Below are 16,182 nucleotides of genomic sequence, written 5' to 3'. Positions count from 1 at the left end.
ACGAAATCCAGAATATCTTTTCCATGGCGTGAGTGGTCAATTTTATGGCGTTACTAATTGTTTTTGGGTCAAAATCAAGTTTATTGAGGTAGTTATGTTATGCAATAGTATAATTTAAAATTAAAATATTATATTGTTTAATATAAAAGATTATATAAATTTATAATAGTTTTTTATTGTAATTAAAAAATTTATATCGTAGAGGTTTAGGGTTTACAATCAAATTATTACGAAGAATGTAATATTTTTAGTTATAATTTTTTTGTTGCAATCGAAAATATTATTCTGTCTAACATAAAAAATTACACTCTTGGTATAATTTTTTTATTACAATTGATTTTCATCGTTTTTAATTTTATATTAATAAATTATATTTTAAATTTTCTAAATTTATTAGGATAAAAATAAAGAGAGGTTATATGATTCATATTTGACTGTAGTAGAGTCGGTGTTATAAAACTGTCGGTACAAACCAGCCAGACATGCATTTATCAAATAATCCTTCGTCGGCTCCACCCCAAAATCTTACATGGCCCTAGTGGGATTTTTTATCTGGGCATCGCTGCCTTTACTTTGTAGGGTACTGTCCATTAATGGCTCGGCTATGAGTATGACTGCTTGAGACAATTTAATTGCAAAACCAAAAAAAGGAAGTGAAAAACATTCATGGAGCAAATTTAGGTACCACAACTTTGAATCAATAGATATTTGACTGATCATGTGTGGAATTGAAAAAAAATCATATATTTAATAGTTACAGATCATCATAAGACAAGAGAGAATAATTTTTTTAATGTTTCGATTCTAATATAAAAATTAAGATTAACACACCTTCCTTGTAGATTCCTGGACTTACTTTACTGCTACATAATTGAGTGAGCCCGGAAGATATATTTAAACTTGAAACATAGACGACGGAAGGAGGGAGGAAAAAGGAAAAGGATGAATAAAAAAAGCGGCGATCACTTTTTTATTTGTTGCTTTAGTTTGATCAAGGAACAGTCCAAATGCGAAAGGATAAAATTTGAAATAAAATAAGAATAGGATATAATATTTTAGTACCAAAAGGACAATGGCAAATACAATTCTAACAACAAATCCATTTCCAATCCTCGCCGATTAATCTTCAGCGTAAAGAATGTTCCTTTTATTTTTATATTAAAAATAAACGCACGAATTCCTCAACGCTCGACAATTTTACTTTATTAATTTTATTCTTCTCCAATTCTATCACTGTATATATATAACTCAGCTCTCGAGTTCAAGTCCCATCAACTTGTCCACTTCTTCCAATTCCAATTCAATTTCCAGTTTCTTCCATCTTTAATTCTTTGAAAGCTTTGGTTTGATCAAATGGCACTCCTAGTTAACGAAGTTGACACCCTCACTAACCAAATCTTTTCCATCCTTGAGAACAAATTCCTTTTCGGAGATAATGAGAATGCCACTGCTACAAAAACCCATCATGATGATCCTATGAAATCCGGGAATCATTTTTCTGGGAAAGTAAGAATCCTTTCCATTGACGGTGGAAGCTTTTCCGATGGTATATTGGCGGCTCAGTCTCTCCTTACCTTCCAAACTATTCTCCGTCAAAAATCGGGAAATCCCAATGCAGCCATTGCCCAATGTTTCGACGTCGTTGCAGGCTCCGGAGCCGGTGCGGTTCTCGCCGCATTGTTGTTCACTCGGGCTGAAAATGGTGGCCCCCTTTTTACTGCAGACCAAGCTCTTCAGTTTCTTGTCAAAAACCGTCTGAAACTGTTTCCCTCCTCCCCTCAAGGGATATTCCGGCGACTTTTCCGTCCATCTGGGGCGAAGAAACTGTTGGGTAAAACCTTCGGGGAGCTGACTTTGAAGGATACTCTGAAGCCGGTTTTGATTCCCTGCTACGATCTTTGTTCCAACGCGCCGTTCTTGTTTTCCCGCGCTGATGCATTGGAAATGGGCGGTTATGATTTCAAGATGAAGGAAGTGTGCTACGCGACGTCGGCTGATCCGACGGTGGTTGGGGCGGTGGAAATGAGATCGGTTGACGAGAGCACAAAGATCCTGGCGGTGCAAGGCGGGGTGGCGATGAACAATCCAACGGCGGCGGCTATAACACACGTGATTAATAATAAGCAGGAATTCCCGTTTTGTAATGGGGTAGAGGATCTTTTGGTGTTGTCTTTGGGGAACGCGGAGTCTGGTTTCGGTTCTGGCGACGTTACTCTTACTCCGACACGAATAAAGTTTCTTAGAATTGCCGGCGAGGGCGTTTCCGATATTGTAAGTACCAAAATAAAGTCTAAAACATTCTAATCAAAGCAAGATAAATCTTCCATGGCCGAAATTAACAAATACTGTAATTTATTTATATATAGGTTGATCAAGCAGTTTCAATGGCGTTCGGAGGAAGCGGAAGCGGAAACGGAAACAACTACGTCAGAATTCAGGGGAATAGATTGAACTGTAAGACCTCCGATATTCATCCAAAATGTAAAATCGACGCCGTAATGAGCCTTACAAAGGAGATGCTGGTCCAAAGGAACGTGGAATCACATCTTTTCAAAGGCAAGAAGAGGAGCGAGGTGACGAATTTAGAGAAATTAGAGATGATCGGAAGCGAGTTAATAAAAGAGCAAGAAAGAAGGAAAACCAGCTTACTGCCGACGGTGGTGTTGAAGCAGAATCAGTCGGCGGCGACTCCGAGATCGTCATCGGCGTCCGCCACTACCATTTCGAGCCAGTCTTCATGTTAATTCACATTCACCTCCAATTTTTACAACGGCATGATTGTTAGTTCATTTCATGCGAATGCTGCCGCTCGGAATATAATTAATTAATTAATTATTAATTAGTGGCCGGGCCGAGCCGAGCTGTAAACTGTACTTAACTAGTTTCATTGTTTTGTTTGTATGTGAGTGGTTGAGATAATAGGAAGACCGAAGAGGCTTCTATTATATTATTTGTATAGTTTAGATGATTGGTGATCCTAATACATGGAATGAAACTACATTTATTCTTCTCTCCACCTGTCTCTCTCTATTTTTTTATATGATATGGATGGCACGTTAAGATATATGTAATTTTACATTATAAGTATACAATATAAACAAATAAAATTTTAATCAAAGATTGATTTTAAAAATATGTTTCATTCTGTTCTCGAATGATATTTACTTTTTAGATAACTATATTTTTATTCGAGTTTTAGATTTTATTATCGTTTCTGTTAAAAATTACGTTTTATTGAAAGTCAAGTCACATTATCACATCAAAATCTTCATTGCCATTCATGTTGATGATGTTGTTTAGGCCGTGAAGGCACATAATGATGATTGGTGTTGGTGGAAGTGCCGCCAAACTCTTCCAGAAGCCGCTCGATAGTCTTTCTCGATGTAACCTTATCGATCTCGAACGCCCTCATCTCGTCTCCGAGCCCTAACATGCAGGAAACAAATCGAAAACTGGGAACTTAGCTCAATTGTTTCGTGCAATTATATTTATGAAGTAGCATCGAACGTGTCTGAAACTTGAATCCCAACATTTGCCATTAGTACTGTAAAAGATGATTTGGTATAAAGCTGACCTTGTTGGTGAAGAGCTTTGAGAGGCAGTTGAGAAGCGTTAGAATTGAAGAAGAGGAGTAACTTCTTCATCACCTCCACAGATTCAGTTGAGACCAGTATCTCTCTCTACATGAACATTCATTCACAAATAAGTAAATAATGCCACTTTTCCTCGTCACTAAACTAAAAACAAGCCGGATTCTAGATGAACAACATTTAATGGTATCGATACTATGCATGAAAGATAAAACATTTAACCGAATTCGTATCTTCTGTATGCAAACACGATTATGGCCGTACCCCGTAATCTGAAAGGAGAAAACAAAAGAATTCCGACTACCGGAACATCTTTGTCAAGTATCTGATCAACCCTAAATTTGTTAACAGATTATCTGTTCAATTTTCAAAGATTAAAGTGACAATGGCACTGCCTATAATGAGAAAAACTGACATGATGCATACAAGTCTCCCCAGAATTTGAACTTTTATAGTAGCCGGTCTACACGATTAACCCTCAAGAAGAACAAAAAGAAAAATAAATAAACAGATTTTATGAGACTCCAAACCTTGAAATTCTTCTGCTCGTCATAATATCCTGAAACAATCACGAGCAGACGAAGTTTCTCCATTTCTGTTGTTTCATGGCAAAATGTTAGAAAAGAAAAGGAAAAAAAGAAGAGAAAATATTGTTAAATAATTTTGGGAAGAGGAATCTGAGATGGAATCAACAATGATGGGGGTGCTAAGAGCTATAACTAGGAGCATGGTGTTAAATCTGGAATCCTTGAATTAAAGGCCTCAGGTTCCCATAAAGCAAAGCACTAAAGAACTCATCCGATAATGTACCATGTAGCCAACATGCATAGAAAATGTAGATAACTCACGCTGAAAATGCTTTATTTCCCTAGTTGAGGCATCGCCATGTGCAAGAAGCTGCTCCACTGAAATGCCAACAGAACTCATTCCAACACGCGAAACCATCCTCGAACCAACATTTTCTTGCTTGCCTGGTTTAATAACATAAAGCTAGTGGAATGCAGTTGAAAGGAAAATACAGACAAATATTCATGCATCCACAAGAAAAATAATCTCAAGAACAATCATTTCTAACTAGGAAAAGCCAATCATAGAGCTAAATTGGCTTGTATAACTGCATGTGTACTGTAAAAACAGATAAGATTGCATCATGCAAATTTATTACCTTAAAAACAAATCACTATCATATCTGTTTAAAACAGACTCTCTATTTTGTTTTTTTAAATTTCTTCTCTCTCACAATAGATACTTCACCAACAGGGGTGTCTTTTTTGGCATGTCCTTACTAAAGTACTTAATAGTTTAATTCAGTTTCGGAGTATAGATGATTCTGGTTATTTGGGTATCTCTAGGTTTATTGAAGTTGTCTGTGAAAACTTGAAAGCTAGTGATCTTAATATCCTAAACTATGTAGCAGGAAATAGCTTTTCTCTGTTTTTTTTATCTCCTTGTATTGTCATACCTATGCTCCATTTGGATGGTAAGGTGGAAGGGACTCCAATCGGCCACCCAAATGGAGCATTCAAATGCAAGTACATACCTACTCTTGTCCACTTCTTGAAATCTTTTCCCAAAATTTCAGCTACTCTCAGGTCAGAGACATCATATAGTTTATACCGCACTGCAAATCATGAATTGTAGATCCAAATATTAGCCTACAAGTGTAAAGAATACCTGAACATGGAGAGATATTGGAATATTTTCATTTTCTCATTTGAGGAGAGAGTAAATGGAGGAATTAGGCAGAAAAGAACTAACATATCTGGTATAGGCCACTGCATCCAAAACGACCAGCACCATTGAGCAGCAATGTAGCCATGTATTTATCCTTGGTGGTAGAATCAGGGCTTGAGAGATTCCCAGTGTCTAACAGGATGCCAGCTAACTACACAAAAAATTGAAGGTAAAATTTTTATCTTCTCATCATTTGGCTGTCTTTGATGACAATTTCATTTACAACTACTAATATCATTTCTTAGAATCACCTGTAACAACTAGAAATAAAATTCAGAAAATCACTTGGGCTTCTATCATTTTTGCTACTTGATTTTGGAAGCAAAAAAGTGAAATTGTGCTTGTACTTTGGGGCAAAACAGCATTATCGGATTACCAAAAAGTTAAAATTCCATTCCCATGGATATACAGTTTTAGCGCTTAATAATGCTTGTACTTTGGCAATCTTTTAACTGAGAACTGCCAACATTTGTTGATAAGTAGTAGTTGATACTGGAAAACAGTTAAGGGCTAGGCATGATGCCCAAATCCACTTTTAGCTCTTAATTTTGGACCTACTATTTTAAGTTTTATTAAAAAGTAAGTTAAATGTTTACAGCTAAACATGTTAATCACAAAGAACAAACAACCTTTGATTCAATTGCTTGTGAAATGCAAGTGAATGCTCTTTTTTAATGAGCTGGTTTCTTCCATAAACATACCACCCCTCTTGATTAATTTAAAAGATAAATCAGAAAAGAATAGTTAACGCTAGAATATAGAAAATCATAAGGACAGAGTGCAGAAAAGGAAGTAAGCATTTAGAAAATTCATAAGAAATTGCAATATGTACCAGAAGTCGGCTGAATCCTTGTAATGCCAAAATCGGAGGCGAGGTCATTGCAAATGTTTCAGCAATAAGCGTACAAGATGAGCATTCCTGCATACATTTATGCTATTAAACAACAAGATCCTCAGACTTTCCTATAACACCAGAATATATATATACATTTATTAAAAACTTTACATGTAACCCACAAGACAAACAATGAAAACCAACTTAAATCATAATATGAAATTATGAATAGATAATAATTGAATAATATAAAATCACACAATGTGAACTCTCCTGCCAGACCTGCCCCACTGTGACTTTCTCAACCCAAGGGTACACAGATTCAGCCTGTAAATAGAAAGTGAATATCTGTTATTCAAATCTTCACATTCACAAACACACAAAAAGCATGAAGTCAGCCATATTCTGTTGTCTATGTACCTTTTTGCTGTTAAAGATTTCGATGACTGATTCTTTTAGTGCCTGTACAAAGGAAACAACATACATCATTTCTGATGGTCAACAAGTAAGTCAAATTTTGGTCGAAATATTACCTCTTGTTTACTTGGAAGCTTGGAACCATTTAACAGAACTAGCTTAAGACTCCCAAACAAGTCATAATAAGATAGATCAATCTGTCCAGCATTTCACATCAAGAAGAAATGTTCTTAAAGCTGAGCATTAAACTTGAATTGTATTTTGAATTTTTTACAAACAAGGTATCTCTGACATGATATGAAGATGAAAGAATAGAACCATAATACTCAGATATTCAAACCTAGGCATTTAATAGCTTTTAGAACTTGAGAAATATTTCATGTATTCTCTTTCGAGACAGTTACAGGAATTACATAAACCAAATGATAGATATGAACATTTTATCAAACTGAATCAGATGTTAAGAAAATTAGCTTCACAAAATTCAAAGCAGAACATCGTTAATGTAGGAATTCCATCAGTTGAGTTGAACGTACTTCGTCAATAAAGATTAAGGATGACTGATCGATTTGACTAGAATCCAGCAACCATTTTAATTCAGCATGTGAGTTGAACTCTGCCCTCTTTGTGTTGATGACAGGAACAGTACAGAACTGATCATTTCCTAGTGTTTCATTCAAGTAATAGGCATACATGATTGCTGAAGCAACAGATCCAACATCTGAAAATTGAAAAATACGATATCAGAGTAGCAAGTTCATTACAAAACTTGAATGACAATCTTACTTAGAACGCAAGCAACTTTATTGTAATAATTATTAGATCTGAGATTTCCTCCTTTTTTTAACAATTATTTTATTCTTACATTTTCCAAATGAATTTATCTGTTTTTGGTTTTTAATCAAATCCTTTGGAATCAAGACCTAAAGGATTGCCATTTGATCATGGAGACCGACTCAAGTGAGATTCCTAAACTCTATGAACATAAATAAGTACTTAAAATGAGAATGAAAAGTGCATTCTAAGTAAGGATGCTTTACATATTAGGAAAAATTATAAGGTTTAGGTTTATGAATGAAATGATGCTTGAAATTGGCAAAGAGAAAAACCAACATGTAAAGAAGGGAAACCACTTTAAATTAAGTCACAAGGCAGAAGCATGTTTGAGGCCAAAGCTTAAGCTACATAATCAATTACTGCTTCATGCACATAATTAATGATTGGGTTTATACTTCATAAATCAAACAAGTAAAATTGCTTCTGTCTAGTCCTTTGTTAGAAGCAAATGAAGCAGAAAAAAGTTATAGCCCTGGCAAAAACAAATGATAAGACTTCAGAACTTATATAAGAGAAGACAACAGAAATTCACCAGGGACATCTTGCCCAATAACAGCATGAAGGAATCTTCCTGGAACACCAGCATCAACCTCATCCCTTTTCGATTTGAGAAATAAATTAAGCCTGTTAATGTTTTCACAGGATTCTACAATTTCCATTCGTGTTGAATGTCCTGTAAAAAATGAAGCCGCAGACTGAGGAAGTGGGATGTTTGACAAGCTTGCTCTTTTTTTCATAACCTTGTATGACTTTTCAAGTACAGGCCTCATCAGGGAAGGCACAGAACACTCAAGTGAGTCATTCATTAAATCACTTGGATAACCCAATTGAAAGCCTGACTCTGAGTGAATGTCTGGGAGGGCAGATGCAGTTGGTATTACAGCATTTGACCAACTCTCCTTCGATGCTCGGCTACATGGTTGAAGAATAGCATCCGAGACTGAATCATCTAATAGTGATTCCATGGACTTTTCAGATATATGCAAATCAAGGTTTTTGCGCCCTGAATCACTGATTTCTGATGTAGACCTCGAAACCTTCTGGACATTAGAAATTCTTCCAAAGTCATAGTTAGAAGATTCATCCTTTAAAGCACCATCTACTAACAGACCATCAGAGTAAGCATTCTCTTGGGTATGAATATATGGTTTCTGTCATATAAGAAAAGAAAAAGGAATTTGGAACACGGAAGAAATCTACTTGGAAAAAAGAACACTTAAGGAGATGTTAGAATCATTAACGTCATAACCATTGAAGCCATGATATTCATGACATGAAAGCTAAAAATCAGTCTATGATCTTACATGAGATGAGAATCAATAGCAGCTACTTGACTAACCATTTTCAGGTAGAAGGGAAAGAAGAAGCAGTAAGTACTCAATATAGTATTGAGGATAGATGGCTAGTTAGTTGTTAATTTTCATCGTTTTAACTTCTCACCATAATGAATAATTTTCTATTTCTTAGACACTACTTAGGGAGATAATCAAGCCATGGATAGCACCTTCTTAGTTGTCAACTTTTCAGTAACTCCGGCGTGCAACAAATGTATATATAGATTAGGCCTGTAAACGAACCGAACGCACACGAACGGAGGTATGTTCATGTTCCTTCATTTAATAAATAAACGAACAAGAACATAAACGAACAAAATATTTTTTTGTTCATGTTCGTTCATTAAGGAATATAGCTTGTTCATGTTTGTTCATTTAAATGATAAACGAACATAAACGAATACAAACGTACGAACATAAACGAACAACACAAACACAAAAAGTAAACTTATTTGAATACAACAAGTGAATGTAAAAAAAGTAAACAACAAGAATAATAACTTAAAATTCATTAATATAACCTGAAACTTTAGAGTTAATTTGTTCGAATACGATAAAAACATACATAAATCATATATAAGCTATATGAACATAATAAAATCTTAAAGTTAATTTGTTCAACAAAACAATCTTCTTGAAATTCAAACAACTTCAATAATCTTCGTAACATATTCAACTTGACCTCTGTTCGAACATAAATAAATGAACATAAATAAACGAACATATAATCGAACGTTCACGAACGTAAATGAACGAACGAAACAAACCTTTGTTTATGTTCGTTCATTTAATTAAATGAATGCAAAATCTTATTCATGTTCGTTCAATGAACATAAACAAACTTTCGCACGGTTCATGAACGGTTCGTTGAATGTTTCAGTTCATTTATAGGTCTAATACAGATAAAGTGAGAAGGAAATGGTAAACATCAATGTAATACAAGACTTACATCTTGCGGCAACGACTAAGTTACACGATCATATCATATCGCTATTATATCCAAAATGAAGAAAAAAATATGTAAAAGCAAACAAACCTGAGTGGGTGGTTGGGAGGAGGTCATGGTGGAGAAGAAGATGCGTGAAAAAGTGAAAGGAGAGATGGGTTTTGAGGAGGAAGTGAAAGGGCGGAAGATTCGAGGAAACAAAAGAGAGGAGAAGACGACATTTTGAAATACGTTGTGGAGTCCGCCATGAACATTACGTTTAACTCAAACTCAAATGTTATCTAAAAACCATCGATGGCCGTTCCTATTCAACTCCTACTACTCTCCCTCTGCAGGCGTCACACGTTTCAAAAATCACCAGCGCTTCTATTCTACTCGTAGGTAAGTTTTACGGTGCAACATTCTTAACATATTACGTTAACGGTTTTGTTATTATTTAAATAAAAAAATTAATAAAAAAATTATTTAAAATATTATTATTTCTATTTAAAATATCAATGTTTTTACTGGAATATGAAATATGATCAACGACAAACAGACAACCAACCAGCTGAGGTTTTGTTATTATTTTTTTTTAATAAAATCGATAAAATTTACTGAAAATATTATTATTTATACCTAAAATATTAATGTTATTAATATTTTCGATAAAATGCCCAATAATAACAAAATTGGTAGCGCTTTACCAAACCCGGTAAAACGTCCAATAATAACAAAACCGGTAGAAATAATAATATTTCTGGTAAATTTTATCGGTTTTGTTAAAAAAATAATAAGAAAATCAATAACGTCTTTTTTAACAGTATATTAAGGCCTTTTACTTTTTTTCTTCTTCTATTAATCCAATTCAAATACGGGCTTTTCACGGTCTTTCTTATCGTTTGAAGCATTTTTGATAAAAAAAAATCAATGATGTTATGACTTATGAAAAAAAATTAGTTTATTCGAAGGGGTGATAATTATTTTTTGAAATGAAGTGTTTTTTATATTATTTTAAAATATTTTAAAAATATATAATACAGTGGGAGCACCAAGTCAAGTAACGTAACAAAGTAGAAAATATTATGCCTTTCAGAAGTTTTTCTAAAGACATTAAACAGTTCATGCATCTTCCAGGCGTTTTTCCCGAAAAATCATCTTTTTAATTTAATATTTTCGATCAGGCACCAGTCAGACTATATTTCCCGATCTAACACCCTTTGCAGTAAGGCGTGCTATACGCTGATTTGGCATCACGTGGGGTAAGACGCGCCTTATGCTGACATGGATACACGTGTGTATGGCGCGGGGCAGGTTGGTAATTAAGGGTATAGCGCGGGGCAGTGGTCGCGCCTTACCTGTGATTCTGACACGTGTCAGAAAGGCGCGATCCTTGCCCTGTGCTATACCCTTAATTACCAACCTACCCCCGCCCGTTCACACCCATCCCTCCCTTTAAATACCCCCATTCTCAATCACTTTCATCACACCAAATCCTCTCAACTTCTCTCAAATACTTTTATATTCTCTTATTAAGGTATATTTTATTATATTTAGTATTTTTTAGTAATTTATTTAATTGTTTTAATTGTTTAATATTTTATTTAATTAATTTTTTTTGCATATATAAAATGGAAGACAGTCTACTTTGGTTGGATGGAAATCATATATCTCAACACTTTGCTGATACAATAACATTTTAACATTTTAATTTAATTAATTAATTAATTAATTTAATGCATGATTATTAGTTTAAAAATTAATTTGTGTAATTATTTATATTTTAGGAGAGAGATCGTATATTAGATCCTTTTATTAGGAACCTTAAGTTAGTTATACCTACTCGTGTAATGTCGTATTTAGTAGAGGTTGGATTCGGTCACCTAGGTAGATATCAGGGTCACTGTAAGATAGAACCAGACCTTATTTCTGTCTTAGTAGAGCGGTGGAGGCCGGAGACCCACATATTCCATCTTTCGTGCGGAGAATGCAAGATCACGCTTGAGGATGTTTCTATGCATATGGGGCTTCCGGTGGATGGAGGTGTAATATCAGGGATAACTTCCGGTTCTTGGACTACTTTGTGTCGGGTTAGTCTAGGACGTGTCCCGGAAAATTTTAACGGTGGACGGATACCGCTAAATTGGTTAGATGCCAATTTTCGGGAGTTGAGCGAGGACGCGTCTGACGATGAAGCTAAACAGTATGCACGGGCATGCATACTGCAGCTGATAGGAGGGTTGCTGATGCCGGACAAATGGCATAACCAAGTTTACTGTATGTGGTTGCAATATCTTGGCGACTTTCATCTGGCCGGATCACTCAGTTGGGGCTCGGTAGTTTTGGCTTGCCTGTACAGAGAGATGTGTCGAGTCATTGACTACAGGCGTAATGCTATCGGCGGATGTCTCCTGCTGCTGTAGTCTTGGGCATGATATCGATTGCCCTTTTTATGTCCCGTCGTGAAGAACCCATTCGTATTTCCACTACTCCCGAGGTAATTATAAAATTGATTTCGTATATTAATAATTTTATAAAGCGTATAATAAATTTTTTCCTTGAATAGGTGGTCTACTGATAGGAAAAATCATCAAGAGCTACCTGATGATTTAGAAAAAATTAAGGTGCTAAATTAGATTATTATTTTGATAAAAATTATATATATTTGTTTTAGTTTGAATTGGTGCCATATTCTACTGATGATGTGAGGGCGGTGATCCCACCTGAGTTGAGGGGCCCATAAGATGTTTGGATGTCGATGATTCCCTTGATCTGTTATGCGACCGTCGAGAGACACTCCATTGATCGCGTGCTCCGACAATTTGGTTGTTTTCAACCAATTCCGGAAGTAGCTCACAATATGGACGAGTTGCATAGCACAAATAGATGTGGCAAGACAGATTGGCTGGTGAGGCATCATGAGTGGGTCGTGTTGTGGGAGGATCGACATCGACGTCTTCCCCGTAGAGAGCCCATTTTTGATGACCTCTTGATGGTTACTGACGGTTATTATGAGTGGTTCAACAGTAATGAGAAACCGTTTCTGCTTCCCGATGATGCACGAGGGCAGACCTTTCCGCGACGTCGACAGAGACGTTCACCGATATAGCACCATCGTCCCTCGACTCGTGGACGGAGAGCAGGTGCTTCCGGTTCATCCTCAACTGCATCAACAGGACCTTCACAGTAGCCACAGAATCCACCGACTTACATACCGCAGCCATATATGATGCCGCCACCGCCTTTCCATTACAGATACCGCATCCGCCGCCTTCACCTGGTTTTATGACCCCGCCGCCGCTACCGTCATATATGACCCCTCTTGGAGGCTATTATGGGTCTATGTTTACAGATCTGACTTGGGGTTCATATACCAGATATTTGGTGGGTTCAGCCTCATCACCTATAGCCGCAGCACAGACACCTCCTGTACAGTTTTCACACTCAGCGATGTCTGGGTTTTATGAGTTTTCCCATTTTTCGCAGGCCGGTGGGATAGTCAGTCATACACCTCGAGGGTCCTTATTTTATGGTGGTGCTTTATCGTCATCAGCTCCTCATCAACCTAATGTACCTACTCAGGAGGAGGAGGAGGAGGAGGAGGACGACGACGACGACGATGATGACAGCGAGGAGTCACAACCAGTGATACGAAGAAATCCTCCTCGAGACCGACAGCCACCGCCTTACGAAACACATTCGCGTCGCAGACATCGATAGATTTTGTTTTTTATACTTGTATTTAGTACTTTTTTATTGTAGTTGTTTATTGGACTTTTTTATTGTAATTTTTTTATTTATCATTTAATACTTACTTTGTTAATTTATCATTTAATATAAGTTATTGTAATTTGGTTATCATTTATCATTTAATACTTATTGTATCGTTAATATCAATTATTCGTTAATATAACGCCAACGTCTAATCTCGTATAATTGTATCATTTTTAATCTTCATCTGCGGTTATCGAATAATATTAACTTGAAGTAAATGTAAAGTAAAGTACAAGAATTATTATTTGATAAACAACTACATCATTTCCTCATCAATTGTTACTTGATGACAACAGAAGTGAACATGTTTTTCTAGTGTGTCATGGGTTTCTACAATGCCCACATCTTCTGTCTTGTCTAGATCTTTCTCGAATATCCATATCGCAATGAATTCTATTGGATTTTGGACGACCACGTTCCCTCAATAAACTCAGATTTGGTACAATCGGAAGCCAAACTTGAACCTCATCGGGGTCTTTGTCATTACCTATGGGGGAAAACTCAAATTCGTATACCTTAAAAACTTCAGATAGTAGGTATACGAGATCCACAAAACGGTTATAGTCTTGACGTGTATGCGAGCAAGCTGCTATCACATGAGAGCATGGATACTTCAGAGCTTGAAAAAACTCGCAGTCGCACGTTCTGTCCCTTAGATTTAGTCTTAACGGCACAACTTCAATCCCTTGAAGAGGTTGCATCAACTCTGTGACATGAAACATTTCATGACTTCTAGAGAAGCTTGTTACATACATTCCATTTGATGTAGTAATTTTTTTCTGTATATCTGCAACTAATCTAAGGTGGTAAACATGACCGTCTTGCATCCAGGTTTTAGCTTGTCCCCTGAGCTTCGCAAAAAGCTCCCCCAAACGAAAATATATAGTTTTTACCAAAGCCGCTACAGGTAAGTGACGTGCACCCTTTAAGGTTGAATTGATTGCCTCAGCCAAGTTGGTCGTCATGTGTCCATATCGATATCCACCATCATATATGTCCGTCCACATTTCTTTATCGATAAAGTTGATCTAATCGTATCCTTCCTTGTTCTTCGCCCGCAAATCTTGAAGCATTAATTCAAACGTTCGAGGAAGTAGTTCGTAACCTGATCAAAAAATGTATAACTTAATAACTTGATTTCTTTGCAAAATTAAAATGATCAAAAAATGTATAACTTACTAACTTGCTTTCACTTACCCATGCGCACAATTAATTGACGCTCATAATTTCTTCTTGTACCTTCCATGGTAGTTCGCAGCAATGTGTCGAAGACAATACCTATGTTGGACAAAGGGTGATTGCCACATTGGACCCAAAGACTCCATTGTTGCTTTGATCCCAGCTCCACGATCTGAAATGACATTAGATTTTCTCCCTCGTGATAACATGTGCACGTAAGTTTCAGAGGAAAAAAGCCCAAGAATCTGTATCTTCTCATTCGACAAGAGAAAAAGCAACTGGAAGAATGTTGCGATTGCTATATTGGACAACTGCCAATAATAAAACTTGCTTGTATTTTCCATACAAGAAAGTCCCGTCGATCTGGACCACAGGCTTGCAGTATTTGACAGCATTAACGCACTGTGGGTAAGTCCAAAAAACCCGGTAGAATTGGAATCGATCACGTAGAACTCGATCATTATGGTATGCATAGGAGGTTTCGAAGTCCACAATTGTCCCAAGATTCAACGTCCTCACCAGCCTAAACCAACCTGGAAGTTCGTTATAAGATGCATCCCATTCGTCATGAAGTTTGACAATGGCATTTTGTTTTGCCAACCAAGCTTTTTTATATGAGACATTGTACCCATATTACGATTGTATAGTTGAAATCAACACTGCAACAATTATATGAGAGCTTGCTTTTACCATGGGCATGATGGCTTTGCATATCACTTCAGAGTCCAAGTTGGGATGATCTTGGTTGACCCCTTCTGCACAACATGTGTGAGGACCGTTGTATACTGTTGGTTCCCATATGTTATTTTTCCTCTTCGATACGCAAACCATCCAATTGCATCCATTTTCGCATCGGGAACAATATCATACATATTTTTCGGTCGTGGAGCGTCGACTCTGGACTGAACAAAATTATGGATATTGTAATTTTTTGATAGCCATCATCGCTTCTTCCTTGCTTGAAAACTCCATGCCTAAAGATAACTCACAATTATTTATTGATGAGTAATATCCATAGTCACCGAGATGAGGCATATCCGCAAATTCTGGCCCGTACATTGCATTATAATCAGCTTCATACATGTGTGCTGGAGGGTCAGTTTGTGCCACATTTGTTGGAACTTCATCTACATCATCATCACCATCGGAGTTAAATTACGGTGATTCTGGGTGAATGAATAGTCCAATCTCAGCACCATCCGCACCAGGCTCACGAAGCGGTTCTTCTGGTGGAGATGATGATTCCTCCATGCTCTTCACATTTAGGTCGAAGAACCTACTACTGGCACACCTTCCCCTTAAACTAGAAGGCATATCTGGATTGAAATCGAAAAATTTCGTAGTCGAATGCCTCCCCCTAGAGCTTGAAGTCATCGTGTCAAATGGAAACTGCACAAATTATTGTGTCGATGGCATCTCCATATTAAGGTCAAAGAAATTTACAGATGAATGCCTTCACCTCGAACTAGACGCGATATTGCCATACGGATTCTTCGTGGACCCACCTCGGTACATATCTTAAGGAGTTGCGAACGAATGTCTCCTCATTGAAGTTGA

General features: G+C 36.7%; 2 protein-coding genes across 2 annotated transcripts; one reads left to right on the top strand and one right to left on the bottom strand.

Moving 5' to 3' along the window:
• Positions 1 to 1,250: 1,250 nt before the first annotated feature.
• LOC120116983 (patatin-like protein 7) lies at positions 1,251 to 3,014 on the top strand. Its single transcript, XM_039137346.1, has 2 exons — positions 1,251 to 2,271; positions 2,367 to 3,014. The coding sequence occupies exons 1-2, from the start codon at positions 1,354 to 1,356 to the stop codon at positions 2,742 to 2,744; spliced, it is 1,296 nt and encodes a 431-aa protein (XP_038993277.1). The 5' UTR covers positions 1,251 to 1,353; the 3' UTR covers positions 2,745 to 3,014.
• A 254-nt stretch (positions 3,015 to 3,268) lies between these two features.
• LOC120116993 (exopolyphosphatase PRUNE1-like) lies at positions 3,269 to 8,561 on the bottom strand. The gene is made up of 13 exons (XM_039137353.1): positions 8,426 to 8,561; positions 7,946 to 8,226; positions 7,113 to 7,297; positions 6,693 to 6,773; positions 6,580 to 6,621; positions 6,442 to 6,486; positions 6,157 to 6,243; positions 5,349 to 5,475; positions 5,131 to 5,211; positions 4,439 to 4,561; positions 4,121 to 4,185; positions 3,575 to 3,680; positions 3,269 to 3,426 (listed from the first exon to the last, which is right to left on the bottom strand). The coding sequence occupies exons 2-13, from the start codon at positions 8,217 to 8,219 to the stop codon at positions 3,269 to 3,271; spliced, it is 1,374 nt and encodes a 457-aa protein (XP_038993284.1). The 5' UTR covers positions 8,220 to 8,226; positions 8,426 to 8,561.
• Between the last annotated feature and the right edge of the window lie 7,621 nt (positions 8,562 to 16,182).

This window comes from Hibiscus syriacus, unplaced genomic scaffold (genome assembly GCF_006381635.1).
Source record: "Hibiscus syriacus cultivar Baekdansim isolate YM2019G1 unplaced genomic scaffold, ASM638163v2 tig00110317_pilon, whole genome shotgun sequence".
In the NCBI taxonomy this organism is placed as follows: Eukaryota; Viridiplantae; Streptophyta; class Magnoliopsida; order Malvales; family Malvaceae; genus Hibiscus; species Hibiscus syriacus.
Note: the sequence above shows the minus strand (reverse complement) of the source record. Positions and strands in the feature narration are given on the sequence as shown.

Coding starts and splice junctions, on each gene's coding strand:
- LOC120116983 (XM_039137346.1), top strand. CDS start 1,354: ATGGCACTCCTAGTTAACGAAGTTGACACCCTCACTAACCAAATCTTT. Junction 2,272..2,366: donor GCGAGGGCGTTTCCGATATT/GTAAGTACCAAA, acceptor ATTTATATATAG/GTTGATCAAGCAGTTTCAAT.
- LOC120116993 (XM_039137353.1), bottom strand. CDS start 8,219: ATGAATGACTCACTTGAGTGTTCTGTGCCTTCCCTGATGAGGCCTGTA. Junction 6,622..6,692: donor AGCTTCCAAGTAAACAAGAG/GTAATATTTCGA, acceptor TCCTTTGTACAG/GCACTAAAAGAATCAGTCAT. Junction 5,212..5,348: donor CAGTGGCCTATACCAGATAT/GTTAGTTCTTTT, acceptor CATGATTTGCAG/TGCGGTATAAACTATATGAT.